General features: G+C 35.5%; 1 protein-coding gene and 1 non-coding gene across 3 annotated transcripts; one reads left to right on the top strand and one right to left on the bottom strand.

The window, feature by feature from the left end:
* Nucleotides 1-1,900: 1,900 nt before the first annotated feature.
* LOC104088981 (U11/U12 small nuclear ribonucleoprotein 59 kDa protein) lies at nt 1,901-10,850 on the bottom strand. 2 transcript variants are annotated; one of them, XM_009593772.4, is made up of 10 exons: nt 10,703-10,843; nt 10,453-10,607; nt 9,105-9,450; nt 8,904-8,987; nt 7,138-7,203; nt 6,694-6,766; nt 5,617-5,999; nt 5,401-5,441; nt 2,572-2,661; nt 1,901-2,409 (listed from the first exon to the last, which is right to left on the bottom strand). In XM_009593772.4, exons 1-9 carry the CDS (start codon nt 10,706-10,708, stop codon nt 2,583-2,585), a joined length of 1,233 nt encoding a protein of 410 aa, XP_009592067.1. In that variant the 5' UTR covers nt 10,709-10,843; the 3' UTR covers nt 1,901-2,409; nt 2,572-2,582. The 2 variants fall into 2 exon arrangements, with proteins under 2 accessions (XP_009592067.1, XP_009592066.1); XM_009593771.4 differs by having other exon boundaries at nt 1,901-2,661; nt 10,703-10,850.
* A 136-nt stretch (nt 10,851-10,986) lies between these two features.
* TRNAL-CAA (transfer RNA leucine (anticodon CAA)) lies at nt 10,987-11,070 on the top strand. Its single transcript has one exon. It is a non-coding gene; the product is annotated as a tRNA-Leu (tRNA).
* Nucleotides 11,071-15,842: the final 4,772 nt, after the last annotated feature.

Below are 15,842 nucleotides of genomic sequence, written 5' to 3'. Positions count from 1 at the left end.
GGTATGCCACCGGATGCTCGGGTAAAATTTTGAGCGTGTTCTACATTTGTTATCGGTGGGACTAGTCAAATATTTTATGATCAAATCTCCTATAACCAAATGCACAAATTATTTTCAAAAATCAAAATTGAGTCCGTTTTCAAATTCATACACACCTTATAATTTCAATACTGGCTACTTTCTCAGTTTTTGCTAGTGTAATCGATGTAAATCTAGGAAGAAAGACCCCAAAATACCCTTTTACTTTGTGAAAATGATAAGGTATGCCCTCCGTTATACTTTGAATCTATTATTGCACCCGACATAAGGGTCAATAATATGTCGTATGAACCCTGATTCTACACATAAGGGTCTTGTGAACTGATGAATTTAGGACAAGGATATGTAAGTACTCAATTTTTCAACAATTTCTTGAGCTATGGCCTTTGAGGCTTCATTAAAAGAAATTCGTGTTGTAATAACCAAAAAGAATCATACTTTAAAATTGTAATGTGACCAAATTTAAATATGGTATTATACTAAACTAGAATCTTGTGGACGAAATTTAGCTTAATTTCATCTATAAGCTAAATTTTATTATGAATGACAATGATAAGCCAAATTTCAACGAAATGCGCTAAATACCAATTTTGAGGTTTCATAGGCAGGGGCGGGTCTATGTAGAGTTAGGGGTGGTATGCCACCCGATGCTCGGGTAAAATTTTGATCGTGTTCATACTAGATTTGTCATAGGTGGGACTAGTCAAATGTTTTATGATCAAATCTCCTATAATCAAATGCACACATTATTTTTAAAAACCAAAATTGAGTCCGTTTTCAAATTCATACACACCTTATAATTTCAATAGTGGCTACTTTCTCAGTCTTTGCTAGTGTAATCGATGTAAATCTTGGGAGAAAGACCCCAAAATACCCTTTTACTATGGAAAATGATAAGGTATGTCCTCCGTTATACTTTGAATCTATTATTGCCCCCGACAAACTGGTGCAATCATTTAAGTATCAATAACATTGAATAAGAAAAACATAATATACTAAAAATAATAATAATAAGTAACACGGTCCGGTCCGGTCCGGTCCCGATAAGCCTGGACCCGGACGGGCCCTAATTAACCCGGAATTTCCCAACCCGTTTCCAACCCGGTTAGTCAGCTCACTATCCATCCCGGACCAGTAACCGGACGGGCTATTTTTTTTCGTATCCAACCCTGACCAGCCCATCCGGTTAACACCTAGGGTTTATATGCCTCCGATTAATGAATTAAGATTTTAAGCTGGAAATCATGTGGTCTGTCAATTAATGTTGCAGTTTGATCCTTACCCTTTAGATATAAGGGGTTATTTAGGTGAATGTTTTATTATAACAAATTTCAAACATAGAATAGTGAAGTATTTTGATCGGTTTTTTCGATTGATTGCATGATCAATGAAGATTTTGTCGAACGTCGAAGTCATGGTATTTACTTCATACAAGATTGGTCTTTTTCACCTGGTGTTTTACTTAAGGAGGTATTGAGGTTCTGACCAAGATCTTTTAAAAGAATTCCATACCACAGTTTTGGTAGTGTTTTGCTTAAGGAGGTATTCAGGTTCTGACCAAGATTTTTCAGAAAAGATTCCGTACCACAGTTTGGTGGGGAAACTTTCGCATAACAAAAAGTTGACGGCATAAGGAAAGATGATTCCCGACATAACTAATTACAACATTTGATTGATTTTTCAAATAACATCCACATTAAAGTTATATAGAAAAGTCTATTATTTTATGCAGTATACAAGATATAATTTGAAATAAGAATACGTGTATTAACACTACGGAATTAAACCATTTAAAGACAAAAATGCCAAGTAATTTATGCATAACAATTCTCTTATTTTTAATCAAAACAATGCCTTCATTATTGATAACAACATGACAGTTGTTTGACCATAAATAATCTCTGCAATATATTTTTGAGAATAACACTCTGCAATATTATCCCATATAACAAGTATATGAACCAGACGACCCTAAGAAAATTAACAAAATTTGTAATTCTTCCTATACAGTACTTGCCGGTTAAAGCTGAACATCTGTAAACATGCTTCCTAATATCAAATTAATAAGAATGGTTACAAACACTGGTCAGTGAAGATTTATAGTCAACCCGACTAGTTTGAGACTGAGGCGTTGTTGTTGTTGGTGCTATACACATTGACAAAAACTCGATATTGATGACTGAGGCTTACAAGGAAAATGTTAAATCCATCAATCTGGTAGCTATCATGGCAATATCAGCTCCTGCTATTTGATACCCTTGAAAAGAATATCAGCATGTCCGGTCTCCTAGCAACGTCTTCTTTGATCAGTGTTGTACTTGAATCAACCTGTCTCAGGACAAAGTCAGTCCATCATGTCTGCCCTTGAAGCTGTATTAATCACGAAGCAGGGAGAGAGATTAGGTACATGCATTTTTGTCTGTGTCCTCCAGAAGCATCAATGATGCAGTGCTGAAAGACCCCTGATAATTTAGTAGGATAACCATCAAACCAGGCAATCTAGAAAGTGATGCTTCTGCACTAGGGAACCACCTATAAGAATGTCATTTAGGCTTCACCAGGTAGGATGCCCATATCTCATCTGCTGGAGGTGGTGGCTGGACCCAATGCCCAGGTATTCGGCTGCATCAACACAAAGAAGTTTGGTGGGGGCAGGGCAAAGGGGAGTTGTTAGATACGTCTGGCATTTGCCATATGCAGACATAACTTGTCATGAAAAATAGGAAAAAATTATATTTTGTTAGTTTGAATGAAAGAGATCCCAAAGAGTAGAGATTTTAAGGAGAACGTCAAATAGCAGTGAGAGCCACTGAAGGGTCAAATAGTACATTTCCAATGCAAAACGATATAGCTTTTCAACAATACAAAAGCAGTGAGAGCCAAATAACAGACTAGTTGTATGAATCTAATCCTTCAGCTGGTTTACTTCATGATTGAATTCTTTCACCACAGGTGATTCCAAGAAAATATTCTAATTATACTATGATTGAGACATTGAAATGATTCTTTTAATCTATTCTTCCAGCCTTATTAGTAGTATTCTTTTAGTGGCTGAGTCAAAAATGTTAAATCACACACGATCAAGTGAACTACCGAAATCTAAAAACTTGTATGGGGGTAATAAGGATATGATATCTAGGTGAGAATATTAAAACACAGTATCAGAAAACGTGATTGATGTAAGCATCAAGAGATGTTCCTTTTTCAGGGCCGGCTAGACGGTAAGGTTGCTCAAGCCATTGCCTTAGGCCCCAAATTCTGGAGGGCCCCAAAAAGAATAACATATTTCCATGTCTAGAAACAATTTATTATAGCCACACAAAATATATGTGTCTCATTTTAACCATGAGTTCAAAAGTCTTTTTTTTTTTTAAGCTCTGTGTCTAGTCAAATAGGTTCACATAAATTGAAACAGAGAAAGTACTATATTATTATGTATTTTATATCTTATGCAATTAATTTTAAGAGTCAAATTTTAATATTTTCTTGTTTGGTTAAGAATGCACGATGAGTGAGTAAACAACGATAAATTTTCGTCTTGTTAATAATATATTTATCTTCCTCTTCAGTTCTAATTTTTCCTCATTTCTTTCACGAGGTGTATTATTTTGGGATCAGCTTGTGTAACATTAGCTCGGGATTGCCAAGCCGATGACGTTTCGGCCATCTCATCAAGAATCTCACATGCCTCCGCATAAGTTGTTGTCATAAAGTTTCAACCGGCCAAATTATTGACTACCATATTGGTTGTAGAATTGAGATTTCACTTTCCAATTTCAAACTCAGTTACTTTGATTTAGCTACTTTCTCATGTTTGATTGAAACATTGATTAGAACAGAATATCTTTTGTGTCTCACTATTGTATAAAGGGCAAAGGTCCAAATATGCCCTTGTATTATATAAAATTGAGCACATTTGCCCTTCGTTAATACTTTATCTCAAATATGCCCTTACCGTCACATAGTTGGTCCATATATGCCCTTAAGTTACACAGTTGGCCCATATATGCCCTTTTCGAAACAGAATCCACCCAAACTAATTAGCTCTTTCGTTAATTGTATTAAAGTGTATTACAAACACTATTTCCTTTTTATTAGTATTGTTTTTCTTTACCTTTCTCTTTTCTTTCTTCTTTTTTTTTTCCTTTTTCTTTCTCCCTTGTCCGTTTCCTCTATTACTGATGCCTTCTCCATTTTCGTCACCAATTTCACTTGACAAAACTCATGAATTCCAATTACTAAGAAAATTCTCCCATAAGGTAATCAAGTTCCAATTTCACTGGCGCTCTAAATAAACGAAATTAAATTATTCCAAAAATTATGGTTTAAACTTTAAAATAATAAAAACATCTCAACCTTTAACAATACTCAAAAGACCAAAATATTTAAATTGTTTACAGAAAGATAATTTAATGATTAAAAGCCTAGAGTTCAAGTTGTAGTGTTATAAATTTGAGTTGTTAGTCTTTTTTCATCTTTTTTCAGCTGGACATTTTCTATTTTTTTATTAACTATGTAAATTAGGGGTGTACATGGAACGGGTTGGTTCGGTTTTTATCAAAACCAAACCAAACCAAACCAATTATATCGGTTTGGATTGTTCGGTTTTGTTGGATTTTTCGGGTTTTTTGTTACATAAATATTATTTCAATCTTACTTTGTTAAATTTTTTAGAACTAAATATATGTTTAGTAAATATTAAAAAATTGACAAACATATGATCTATAAAAATATTCTTATGGGAGAATTTTCTTAGTAATTGGAATTCATGAGTTTTGTCAAGTGAAATTGGTGACGAAAATGGAGAAGACATCAGTAATGGAGGAAATCGGATAACGGAGAAAGAAAAAGGAAAAAAAAAAAAGAGAAGAAAAGAAAAAAGAAAGAAAAGAGAAATGTAAAGAAAAAAGTACTAATAAAAAGAAAATAGTGTTTGTAATAACACTTTAATACAATTAACGAAATAGCTAATTAGTTTGGGTGTATTCCGTTTCGAAAAGGGCATATATAGGTCAACTATGTAACTCTTCTAAGGGCATATATGGACCAACTATGTGACGGTAAGGGCATATTTGAGCTAAAGTATTAACGAAGGGCAAATGTGCTCAATTTCGTATAGTACAAGGGCATATTTGGACCTTTTCCGTTGTATAAATTTGGCGGAATAGGCCTCTTAATACAGTTTGGCTTTAGGTCACCAATTTCGTTGAGCCGCCCCTGTCCTTTTTGACCTTTTTTCTCACATTTACTGCTTGTTCTTTCCAAGTCAGTGAAAGCCTAGTACATAAGGAAATGACTAATGCAACTTGTGCTTATGCGGACTTTAAAAAAAAACAGCAAGATTTAGCAAGATATATTTACCTTCCTCCAGGTCTGATGTATGCATCCCATGTTCTTCTTACCTGCATAGAAGAAGGATGTAGCGCAAGCCTATAAATTCTCAAGCATAATTAACTTTTACATTTTTTCTAGCACGAACAATTAACATATAGAAACGAATAGAATGGCCTTCAATCACAATGATATGCAAATCTACCGCAGGAGTAAATAATTAGCAAGACATTAGCCCAAGATCACCTCTATAAGCGTTCCCAAATCATGATTACTGCCATAGTAATAGTGATAAAATTCCAATGGTAGATTTGCGACAGAATCATGTAAGCTGGCTGAGCCTAGCCCTTCAGGTCCGCCCTTTTCCATCTCATTGACAGGCGTAGAATCTGATTTATCTTTACTCTCAGTCTTTTGGTCTTGATTTACTTTATCGGCACCAGTACTAGCATGCAGGTCACCAGGCTCTGGTCTATGACTTTGAATTGTTTTCCTGGATTCCTCAGCAGTAGCAATTGCATCCTTAGCAGCATCTGTTTCAGCTGCTGCTTTTGCCTGTCGCTCTTCTTCCTCAAATGCAGCTCTTACTTTTTCTAGAAACTTGTCATCCTCTTCCGGAAGAAAGTGACCTATTCAAGTATAAACAACGATGTTACAAATTAAGTGAAGAAGACTGATGTCTTTGAGGCCCAAGGGGAAAAGACTGAGGGTAAAAGGTAGTGAAAGTATCTTTCATAAGTAAGAGTTCTACTCCGTCATCTCGCAATGCCAAATGTTTACAGGTTTTAGCAAATTGTTGAGGAACTATATTAGCTTAATACAAAATTTCAAAATATTGATGTAATGATTTTCAGTAGCAGAAATCTCAATCTTTAGTTTCTGAATATCTATGCTGAAAAGAACAGCATATAGAAATAGTTACATACAGAAAACACATTAGCTGCTTAAGTGGGTTAAATTCTCCGCAGATGTCAAGAAGCAAAAGAGGAAGCTGCCAATGATAATCACCCAGTTGCAGCATTACAAAAGAAATTATAATCCCAAGGGAGAAACAACTGTTTGTCTTCACCAAATTCATTTTTCCCACTGAGCATCTCGTAGTTAGCAAATACTAATAAAAACTTATTTATGACAGACTGGTTTAAAAAATCCATGCGGAAAACAGTGCATGATTTTCCTTAAAGAGTGCAGATTTCAACCACAAATATAGCAGTTCCACTAGAAACTGAGCAAAAAATAATTTATTTGACAGGAAAGGATCGTACAAGCTAGGATAAACTAAAAGGAAACACTACGACAGATCAACGCCATTGGAATATTTACCTTGCTTCTTCAACTTCTGAACCCTGATGGAACGCAATTCTTGCAATTTCTCTACCATCAAAGCCAGCTCAAGCTGAAAGCAAAAATAAAATTGACTCAACATCATCATACCATGAAATAAAGAGTACCACGATATTACATTACTTGGGTGTCACTTCAAATAAACCATAAAACCAGCCTCACATATCTTGTGGTATTGAAAAGGAACACCTTTGGAGGGGTTATGTCTGGCAGAAGAATTTGTTTACAGGAAGAAGAAGCAGGAACAAAATTAAGCCACATGGAAACATTGAACTGTGACATGAATATGGTGCCACACCATGTCAAAACTCTCCGAAGTTTCTATGATCCTTAAGTTATATAGCTAGATCAGTTGTGGAAAAACTTTGGGAACTTCAATAATCATGTCCAGTCTGAATGAATAAGCGGTTATTTCCTTCTCACCTCAGATTCTAGTCTCTTTTTCTCCTGTTTTGCCTTTAGCTCTGCTATTTCCTTCATCTTTTCAACCTGCACATAGACCCTCAGTAACTGACAATATGTAATGCAATTGAACATTTACTGTGAATATGGACAAAAGAAACTGTAGGGACTAAGTTTTGGTAGCTCAGTGACACTCAATGCAACTGGCCCATAAAATCCAGAAGCATTTAGTAGTATAGTATGACATGATAAAATAACACAGATATACCATTAGAACCCAATACACTAGTTCTTCTTATTAAGCATATAATGCAGTGCAATGCTTCCGGTTATGGAAATTTGTGGAAAACCAGAGGCTATTCCAAAATATTGTAAATACAGGAGGATTTCACGAAAAAGTTATGAGATTAATAAATAAGTGATATTATTAGGTATAAAGATCAGAAGAAAAACATGCAGAACGAACAACACTATGCCTTAGGTGCATGTCATGGGTTCGAACCGTGCCGCAGATAATGGAGAAGGGTAAAGGGGCAGGCCTATTATCCATCGAGTATCGAACCTTGCGCCATTTACCCTTGGGTATCTGGAAACCACTATGCCTCAAAGGCAAGCGGAATGGTTAACTATGAAATTTAAGATTTCTGGTAAACCAAGAAAAAAAGCAACTTCCAGATAGTGAAGAGTTGTTCAATGAGTTGGATTACCCAACAAATCTATGAGGCAATAGTCTCACCATGGTGGGTATGCTGTAAAAGGGCTGAGGTCAAATAATAGATTCTTAAAATCCGATACAACTATTGCTCAATGGATATCCAATCAAGGACGGGAACTAAGATCCAGATGGAAAATGATCGGGAGATTGGAAAGAATCTCCACTTTTCTATAAAAGCTAGAAGATTTCAGCACATCATATAATGAGCCTAACTCCCTGAGATGGAATGCAAGAAACAATAGAATATTCACAGCACAGTTTTGCTATCAGACTTTACTAGCAGCACAGAATTCATTTGATACTTGGCTTGGAAACTCATTTGAAAAAGCAAAGTTCCTTTAACGGTTGTTTGCTTTAAATGGACAGCTTTTTGTACAACTTCATTTTGTCTAGCATAAAGCATTCTGTACGTTCTTTTTTTCTTTTGTTCCTAAATGGTACATTGATCTATCTCACTGTTTCTTCCCATAATCTTCTGAATATTGATGAACAGCAACACCATGGAGTAGCGCATTTTAAAATGTTTCAAATGTTCAAAATGTTACAATGAGCAAAGTTTTGAGGAGCAAGAAATGTATCAAATATGTTTTTGCTACATCCACAAAATCTTCAAAGAAATAGAAACCTTTTAAGGCATACTTAGCCACCAAGATTAAGAACTTGTTAGAAGATTAAAATTAAGGAATCTTTATACAAATAGCCAGTCATATTCACTGTTTACTTTTTCTAGCCATATACATTGACTATATACAATTATACATATATAATACATAAATTATGAATAGCTTGTGAAAAAATAAAAAATAAATAGATGACGGTAAAATATAGACATCATAAATTTTAGCATACATTTGTTGTCTAAGAACATTTGATCTCACTATATGCACTATTTATGGTTCTCTTTCTCCAAATTCTTTTTTTTTAAAAATGTTTGTGGGCTAATGATTGAATAGTTTTAACAAGTGCTCAAACCCAAGCAGTACAAGCCAACACAGAGGGCTACTTGCTCAAAAAACAGGATGCGAATACTAAACAAGTATTTTTTAGTACTATGCATTTTCAGTATCAATACCTTGCGTTTTGCAATATCCTTGGCTATCTCTCTGGCCCTCCACTCATCAGCTTCCATATCAATTTGGTCAAATTGCTCTTGCTCCTACAGATTAATGCAACATCAGAAATCAGAATGCTAAAACAAATAACACAAACGCCTTAGAGATTAAAATTGCCAAAAATTGTAAAGACACTGAAAAAGGGGAATACAATATAGCACCTTTGCTAACTTTTCTGCTACGTGTTTCCTCTTCCTTTTACGCCAAAGTTTGTTCCTTTTGTACTTGTGCATTTTATTTGCTAATCTAAGAGCTGCAGACTTCTCTTCCCAAGGGGCGATCTCATCCGTGATAACCCTAAAAGGTTCCAACTGAGCTCTCAATTTTGATATTAGGGCATTAGCAGCTTCCAACGACAGGGAAGCTTGGCTTTTCATATTGATCCTAGAATGCTCCATAAACTTCACAAAACTATCAATAGAGCCTTCACCAGCTCCATTCTCTGAACCCTCTACGGATTTTTCTTTCTCGTCTTTCAACCTACTCAACATTTCCAGCTCCTTCTTCCTGCTCAAGTATTTCAAAATTCAAAAACTTGGAAGATAAATGGGAAGACATATATCAGATTCATAAACAATAACGCATGTAACAGTGCTACTGATTTGAAGTTTCAAGCTTTAGTTACTCAACAAAGTTCTCACTAGCCCCAGTTGCCGAACCCCTCTCAGAATTTTCTATCTTTCACCCTAATTAACATTTCCAGCTCTTTTTGCCTGCTCAAAACATTCCTGAACGCTATCAAATTAGTATTCAAATAATGTGTACATAAAGGAGTTTCTCAATCAAAATTTAGCCCCCTTTTCCGAACCTTCTCAGTTTTCATTTCTTAACCCCCCCCCCCGGGGGGGCTAAGTAGCATTTCCAGCTATTATTACCGGCTCAAAATTATCCAAATTAAGAAATGTAGAAGCCCTAAACATGAACACTTCAAAACTGCATTTTTTTTTTCTCATTTAAGCTTCCGTTATTAGAAATCCACTGGCCTGAGCAATATCTATTTGCAGGGGAAAGCCCATTAAGAGGGTCAAGCACTGCAAACAGCAAGGTTCTCCATTCCTAGTGCTCGAACAGCAAGACTCTGGTTATGAGTTGTGGGGGGGGGGGTGGGGGGGAGGGGGGCTTACTATCTCACCACACCCTTACAATGCAAATAATAGTGATTCTGGTTCAAAAATTTTGCCTCATTTTTAGAACCCTCGTCATATTTGTTCCCCTTAATTACTCACTTAATTCCGTTTTATGTTGACACTATTTACTTTTTAGTCTTTTTAAAAAAGAACGACAATTTATCTTTGATCTTTCCATTTTATCCTTCACTATGATTTTATAGCCACACAAATGACATGACATGCTTAAACCACAAGTTTCAAAAATCTTTATTTCTGCCTTAAACTCCAGTCAAAACACGTTCATAAGAATTACCGGGAGGGAGTATCATTTCCAGCTCTTTGCAATTGCTCAAAACCCAGAAAGATAATAATTATATGTTTTAAGCTTTATGTTACTTACAAAGCTGTAGCAAGATTCATGGTGTCGTGTAAGTTTTTGAGGTGATCAACCACGTTGGCAGTATTCCAGAAAGTACTAGACGCCGGTGGAAAAGCCGGTAATGGCGGAGGTAACGGTCGGCCGTATTGTGGTGGCCCCGGTGGATTCATCGGGTACTACAAGTTTATTCAGAGAAATTAAAATCAGCTGAAATGTGTCGAACAATGAAAATTCAAAGAATTGTGAAACTGTGGAATTTAATTGAAGTTACCTGCATCTTGGATTAAAAATGTTAAATCCTAGCAGATGTGTTAGTTCCAGGCAGCAATTGGTTCTTGATTCGCGCCTTCAGAATTTTGGTCTGCGAATAAGGGCTCAAGGGGGTATAAATGGCATTTGCCTAATGAAATTCACAAAAGCATGGTGAAATGAGATTTGTAATGCAATGAGATCATTGTCGCTGCTCGAAAAGGCGACTAATTTTTTGGGGTTCGGAGGGGCTCGGGGGAACCGACTGCATAGAAAACTATGTTATTTATTCATTATCACAATCAAGTCAGGATGGCCGAGTGGTCTAAGGCGCCAGACTCAAGTTCTGGTCTTCGAGAGAGGGCGTGGGTTCAAATCCCACTTCTGACATCACATTTTTACCATTTTCTTTAGATAATTTCATTTTATTTTTTTCCCTTTGGCTTATGTTTGAAAATTTTCTTTTCGGTAAGTAAGAATTTAATTATTTTATTATTATAATATTATATATGCTTGAAAATTATTTTTTATTTTTTATTTCATAAATAAAATTTATTTGTTCTATAGGTAAGTCCATAATATAAATTAAAAAGTGGAAAAATAATCATAATATTAAAAAAATATTTAAAAAAAGGTTAATAATCTAGAGGGTATAAGTATTTGGCCATCGAAAGTCTGAAAAATCTAGTTAAGTGTCCCTTTAATTGCTATAAACATTTAAGTGACTTTTTCATTACTAAAAAATAACTTTTACTAGATAATTTTGGACAGTTGAGTAATCGTTTAAGTAATGAACACGAGATTTAGTTGACTTTTACACCTTATACTAAGAGTCTGTTTGGAAGTCACTGTGTAATTACTCCGCTGTGTAATTACTGGGATAGTAATTACATAGCCTGATAATTACATAGCATAGTAATTACATTGGCATATTTGTTTGTCATAACGCAATGACATGTTTGGTAGTATAAGTGTAATTACACATATCTATATTTTATATTTTAAATAAAAAACAATTGTCAAAAAATAAATAAACTTTTTAAAATTTTAAAAATGATAGGTATGAGTTTAAATTTTTTATTATATATAAATATTTATACTAATGAACAGAAAACAGCAACAAAATATGAAATTATTAACAAGCCTTCCTCATAAAATGATTTCTCATAATAAAAAACTTATTCAATTTTATCTAATTGATCTGACATTCTATTTCTATTGAGCTATTCCATCTCTTAGATTGAATAAATATTGCATAATATTTATTTGCTAAAATATTTATCTAACGTGTAATGAATTAGCGAATACATATTTGGATTGGAACTTGAAATATAGTAACAATTTGTTATAAGAAACATTAGAGAACTAAGATTACAAAATGTTTCATAATTGAAGAACTCATATAAAAGAAAAGAGCGACAACAAAAATGATTAAATAATTAAATTTTCAAAAAAGTTAAAGATCTAATAAGATTACAATTTGTACTTTTTTGTAATAATAAAAATAAATTGTCACGAAACCTACAAGATACTAGTTCAACTTAAGTAGAAATGGCGTGAGGTAGCCATTTTTAACATGGTATTTAGATTTTATCCAATATTTTTAATGTTGAGCAAAAATAGCCATTACTCTATTAAAATTAATAGGAAAAAACGTTTTTACCATTTCTTCACGAGTTATATGTAAATATTAAGGACATAGTGTCCTTAATATTTACACTGCACATATGAAGTTAAGGACACAATCTAAAGTTTAACAACTGAAGGTGCAAATACATGACACTTTGTCATTAATATTTACACAACATTCATGAAGTTAAGGATACCATGTCCTTAATATTTACACAACACTCATAAAGTTAAGGACACTATGTCCTTAATATTTACACTACACACATGAAGTTAAGGACACCATATCCTTAACATTTACACTGCACATATGAAGTTAAGGACATGAGGTCCTAAAGTTTAATAAAGAAGGTGCAAATACAAGTTAAGGACATTATGTCCTTAATATTTTATACTACACACATGACCTTAACATTTACACTGCACATATGAAGTTAAGGACATGATGTCCTAAAGTTTAACAACGGAAGGTGCAAATACAAGACACTTTGTCCTTAATATTTACACAGTATTCATGAAGTTAAGGACACCATGTCCTTAATATTTACACAACACTCATGTATGCACATGGGTATTTTCGTCCGGACGGGTAAAAATTTATTAATTACCTGTTAAAGAGTAAATATATTTTAAACAGTGGCTAAAGAGTAAAGACATCTCTAATTAGTGGCTAACTGTGTACTTCCCCCTCAACTTAAAGGTGTTAAACGGGTTGGGCCAACCCACTAACAATCCGGTTCAAACCGGTTTATCCTGGGTCAGCCCGGTCCGGTAAGGGGTGGGGCATTGGCTAGGGTAGGGGGTTATGCCGGAAGAGGCCGAGCCTTTTTTAGCTATCGGTGCAGCGAAACCTGGCTAGCCCAGTAACCCGTTATCGGGTTCAAGCCGGTTCAGCCCGGTTAATATTGGTTTTTTTTTTTTTTTTACCGTTGCCAACGGTCAAATTCAAAATTGACCGTTGGACAACGACCATTTTTTGCAAATTTAACTATTTCGGCCTACCCCTTAATAAAATAGCCCCCACTCTTAATAATTGATAAATTATATTTTTAGCCTTTTAAAAACTATAAATAGCCCTCCCCCTCCCCCCTTCATTTTTTCTCACAACTTGCTCTTTTCTTCTACTTTAATTCTCTCTCAATTCTCTCTTGATTATTGAATTGCTTATTGTTCTCAAGTTCTCAATTAATTATTATTTCAAGTTTTATCAACTATTTACAGTAGCCACTACAAAATTATAATTATCAAGTGAAGTGTGGTATCATCAAATATCAATTGAAGTGTAATATCGAATTTAGTGCGGCATCCGAACTCCCGGTACACTCGTTCCATCTCTTTCTCTTCTTTGGTATTTATTTTTATTTTATTATTTAAAATTATTAATTTAGTTTTTTAAATTTAATTTACATAATGAATGTATTTAGCGCAGCTAAAATAGCGTGTACTAGTGTGGGTGGTACTAGTAAGAGTAAAAATATTAAAAGATCAAGAGGTGGTGCTGGTTCTTTTAGTTACTTTACACATATTTTTGAAAGTTCACCTGAAAATTTAAATGTAGATTATGAGCAACATTAAGATGATTATGGTATAGATGATAATTTAGATGATATTGAGTCACGTGATAATCTTGAAATACCACCACCTATACCTAGCACTGCTAGTCAAAATACTAGGGGTTGGGATCGTGGTAATATAGGTAGGCCTCCTCTCCCTACTAAGAAGAATCGGAGATTAAGAAGTAAGTGTTGGCAATTTTTTGAAAGACTAGAAGAAGATAAAAATTATGTAAGATGTACTATTTGTCAGGAAGTTTATAAACATAAGATCGGAGGTAAGCAAAGGGGAACAAGTCAACTTCGTAAGCATATGGTAGATAATCATCCTATTACATGATGTAACGACCCGACCAGTCGTTTCGAGAGTTATAGCCCTGTTACCCCATTTCCTGCTTTTTTTGTATTCTTCAGCTATGTTATGATATACCGGGTTAGTTGGTTCGGGTTCAGAGTGAATTGAGACACATAGTCTCTTAATTGAAAGCTTAAGTCGGAAAAGTTGACCGAAAGTTGACTTATGTGTAAACGACCTCGGATTTGAATTTTGATAGTTCTGTTAGCTCCGTTAGGTGATTTCGGACTTAGGAGCGCATCCAGAATGTGATTTGGAGGTCTGTGGTAGAATTAGGCTTGAATTGGCGAAAGTTAGAATTTTGGCGATTTTGGCCGACAGTGAAAATTTTTATATCGGGGTCGGATCGGATTTCTGGAAGTTGGAGTAGGTTCATGGTGTCATTTCTGAATTGTGTGCAAAATTTGAGGTCATTCGGACGTGGTTTGGTATTTCGGCGTCGTTTGTGGAGTTCGGAAATTTCTAAGTTCATTAGGCTTGAATCCGTGTATAATTCGTGTTTTTGGTGTTGTTGAACGTGATTTGAAGGTTCGACTAAGTTCGTATGATGTTATGGGATGCCTTGGTATGTTTGGTTGAGGTCCCAAGGGTCTCGGGTGAGTTTCAGGTGGTTAACATATCATTTTTGGCCTTGGTGAGATTGCTGATATTTGTTGCTGCATTCTTCTGGTTTCCTCTTTCGCGATCGCGAGTGGGCCCTCGCGTTCGCGAAGAGTGTTTTTTGAGTGGTGATATTTTGTTCTTCGCGTTCGCGAAGGGGAGGACGCGAACGCGAAGGTGTGGTTTGCGTGTACATCGCGAACGCGGGAGCAGGGTCGCGTTCGCAAAGAGGAGTGAGGCAGTTGGGGACCCCAAGTCCTTGTTCTACGCGTTCGCGAGGTGGTGGTCGCGTTTGCGAAGGTCTGAGCTAGTAAAGCATCGCGTTAGCGAGGCATGTGTCATGTTCACGAAGAGTAAAGTGGAGAGGCAGTCAAGTTGGTCTACGCGAACGCGAGAGAACGGTCGCGTTCGCGAAGAGGGTAATCTGGGCCGACAGTGTTAAATTCAAAATCGAGGGTTTGAGCTCATTTTTCATATTTTGAGCTAGAGATCACGGATTTGGGCAATTCTTGAAGGGATTTTCACGGAGTTGATTGAAGTAAGTGTTTCTCACTTGGTTTTGGTTAAATTCCATGATTATATCTTGATTTTTATCATCTAAATTGTGATTTGGGGTGAAAAATTGGGGAAAAGGTGGAATAGTTCTTGAGATGGCATTTTGAGGTTTTGAAGGGGATTTTGTTGTCGAATTTGAGTAAATTTGGTATGGTTAAACTCGTGAGTGAATGGGCTTTCAGGTTTTGTGATTTTTGTTGGATTCCGAGACATGGGCCCAGGGGGTCGGGTTTGAGCCGATTTCAGATTTTTTGGCTATAATTTGGTATTATTTTTGTGGAGTTGGTTCCTTTAGCCTATATTGATCGTATTGTATTTCTTGTGGCTAGATTCGGGACGTTTGGAGGCCGATTTGAGAGGCAAGGGCATCGCGGAATAGGATTTTGCTTGGTTTAAGGTAAGTAACATTTTCAAACTTGGTTCTGAGGGTCCGAGACCCCAAATTATATGCTATGTGATTAGCATTGAGG

This window comes from Nicotiana tomentosiformis, chromosome 1 (genome assembly GCF_000390325.3).
Source record: "Nicotiana tomentosiformis chromosome 1, ASM39032v3, whole genome shotgun sequence".
Lineage (NCBI taxonomy): Eukaryota > Viridiplantae > Streptophyta > Magnoliopsida > Solanales > Solanaceae > Nicotiana > Nicotiana tomentosiformis.
Note: the sequence above shows the minus strand (reverse complement) of the source record. Positions and strands in the feature narration are given on the sequence as shown.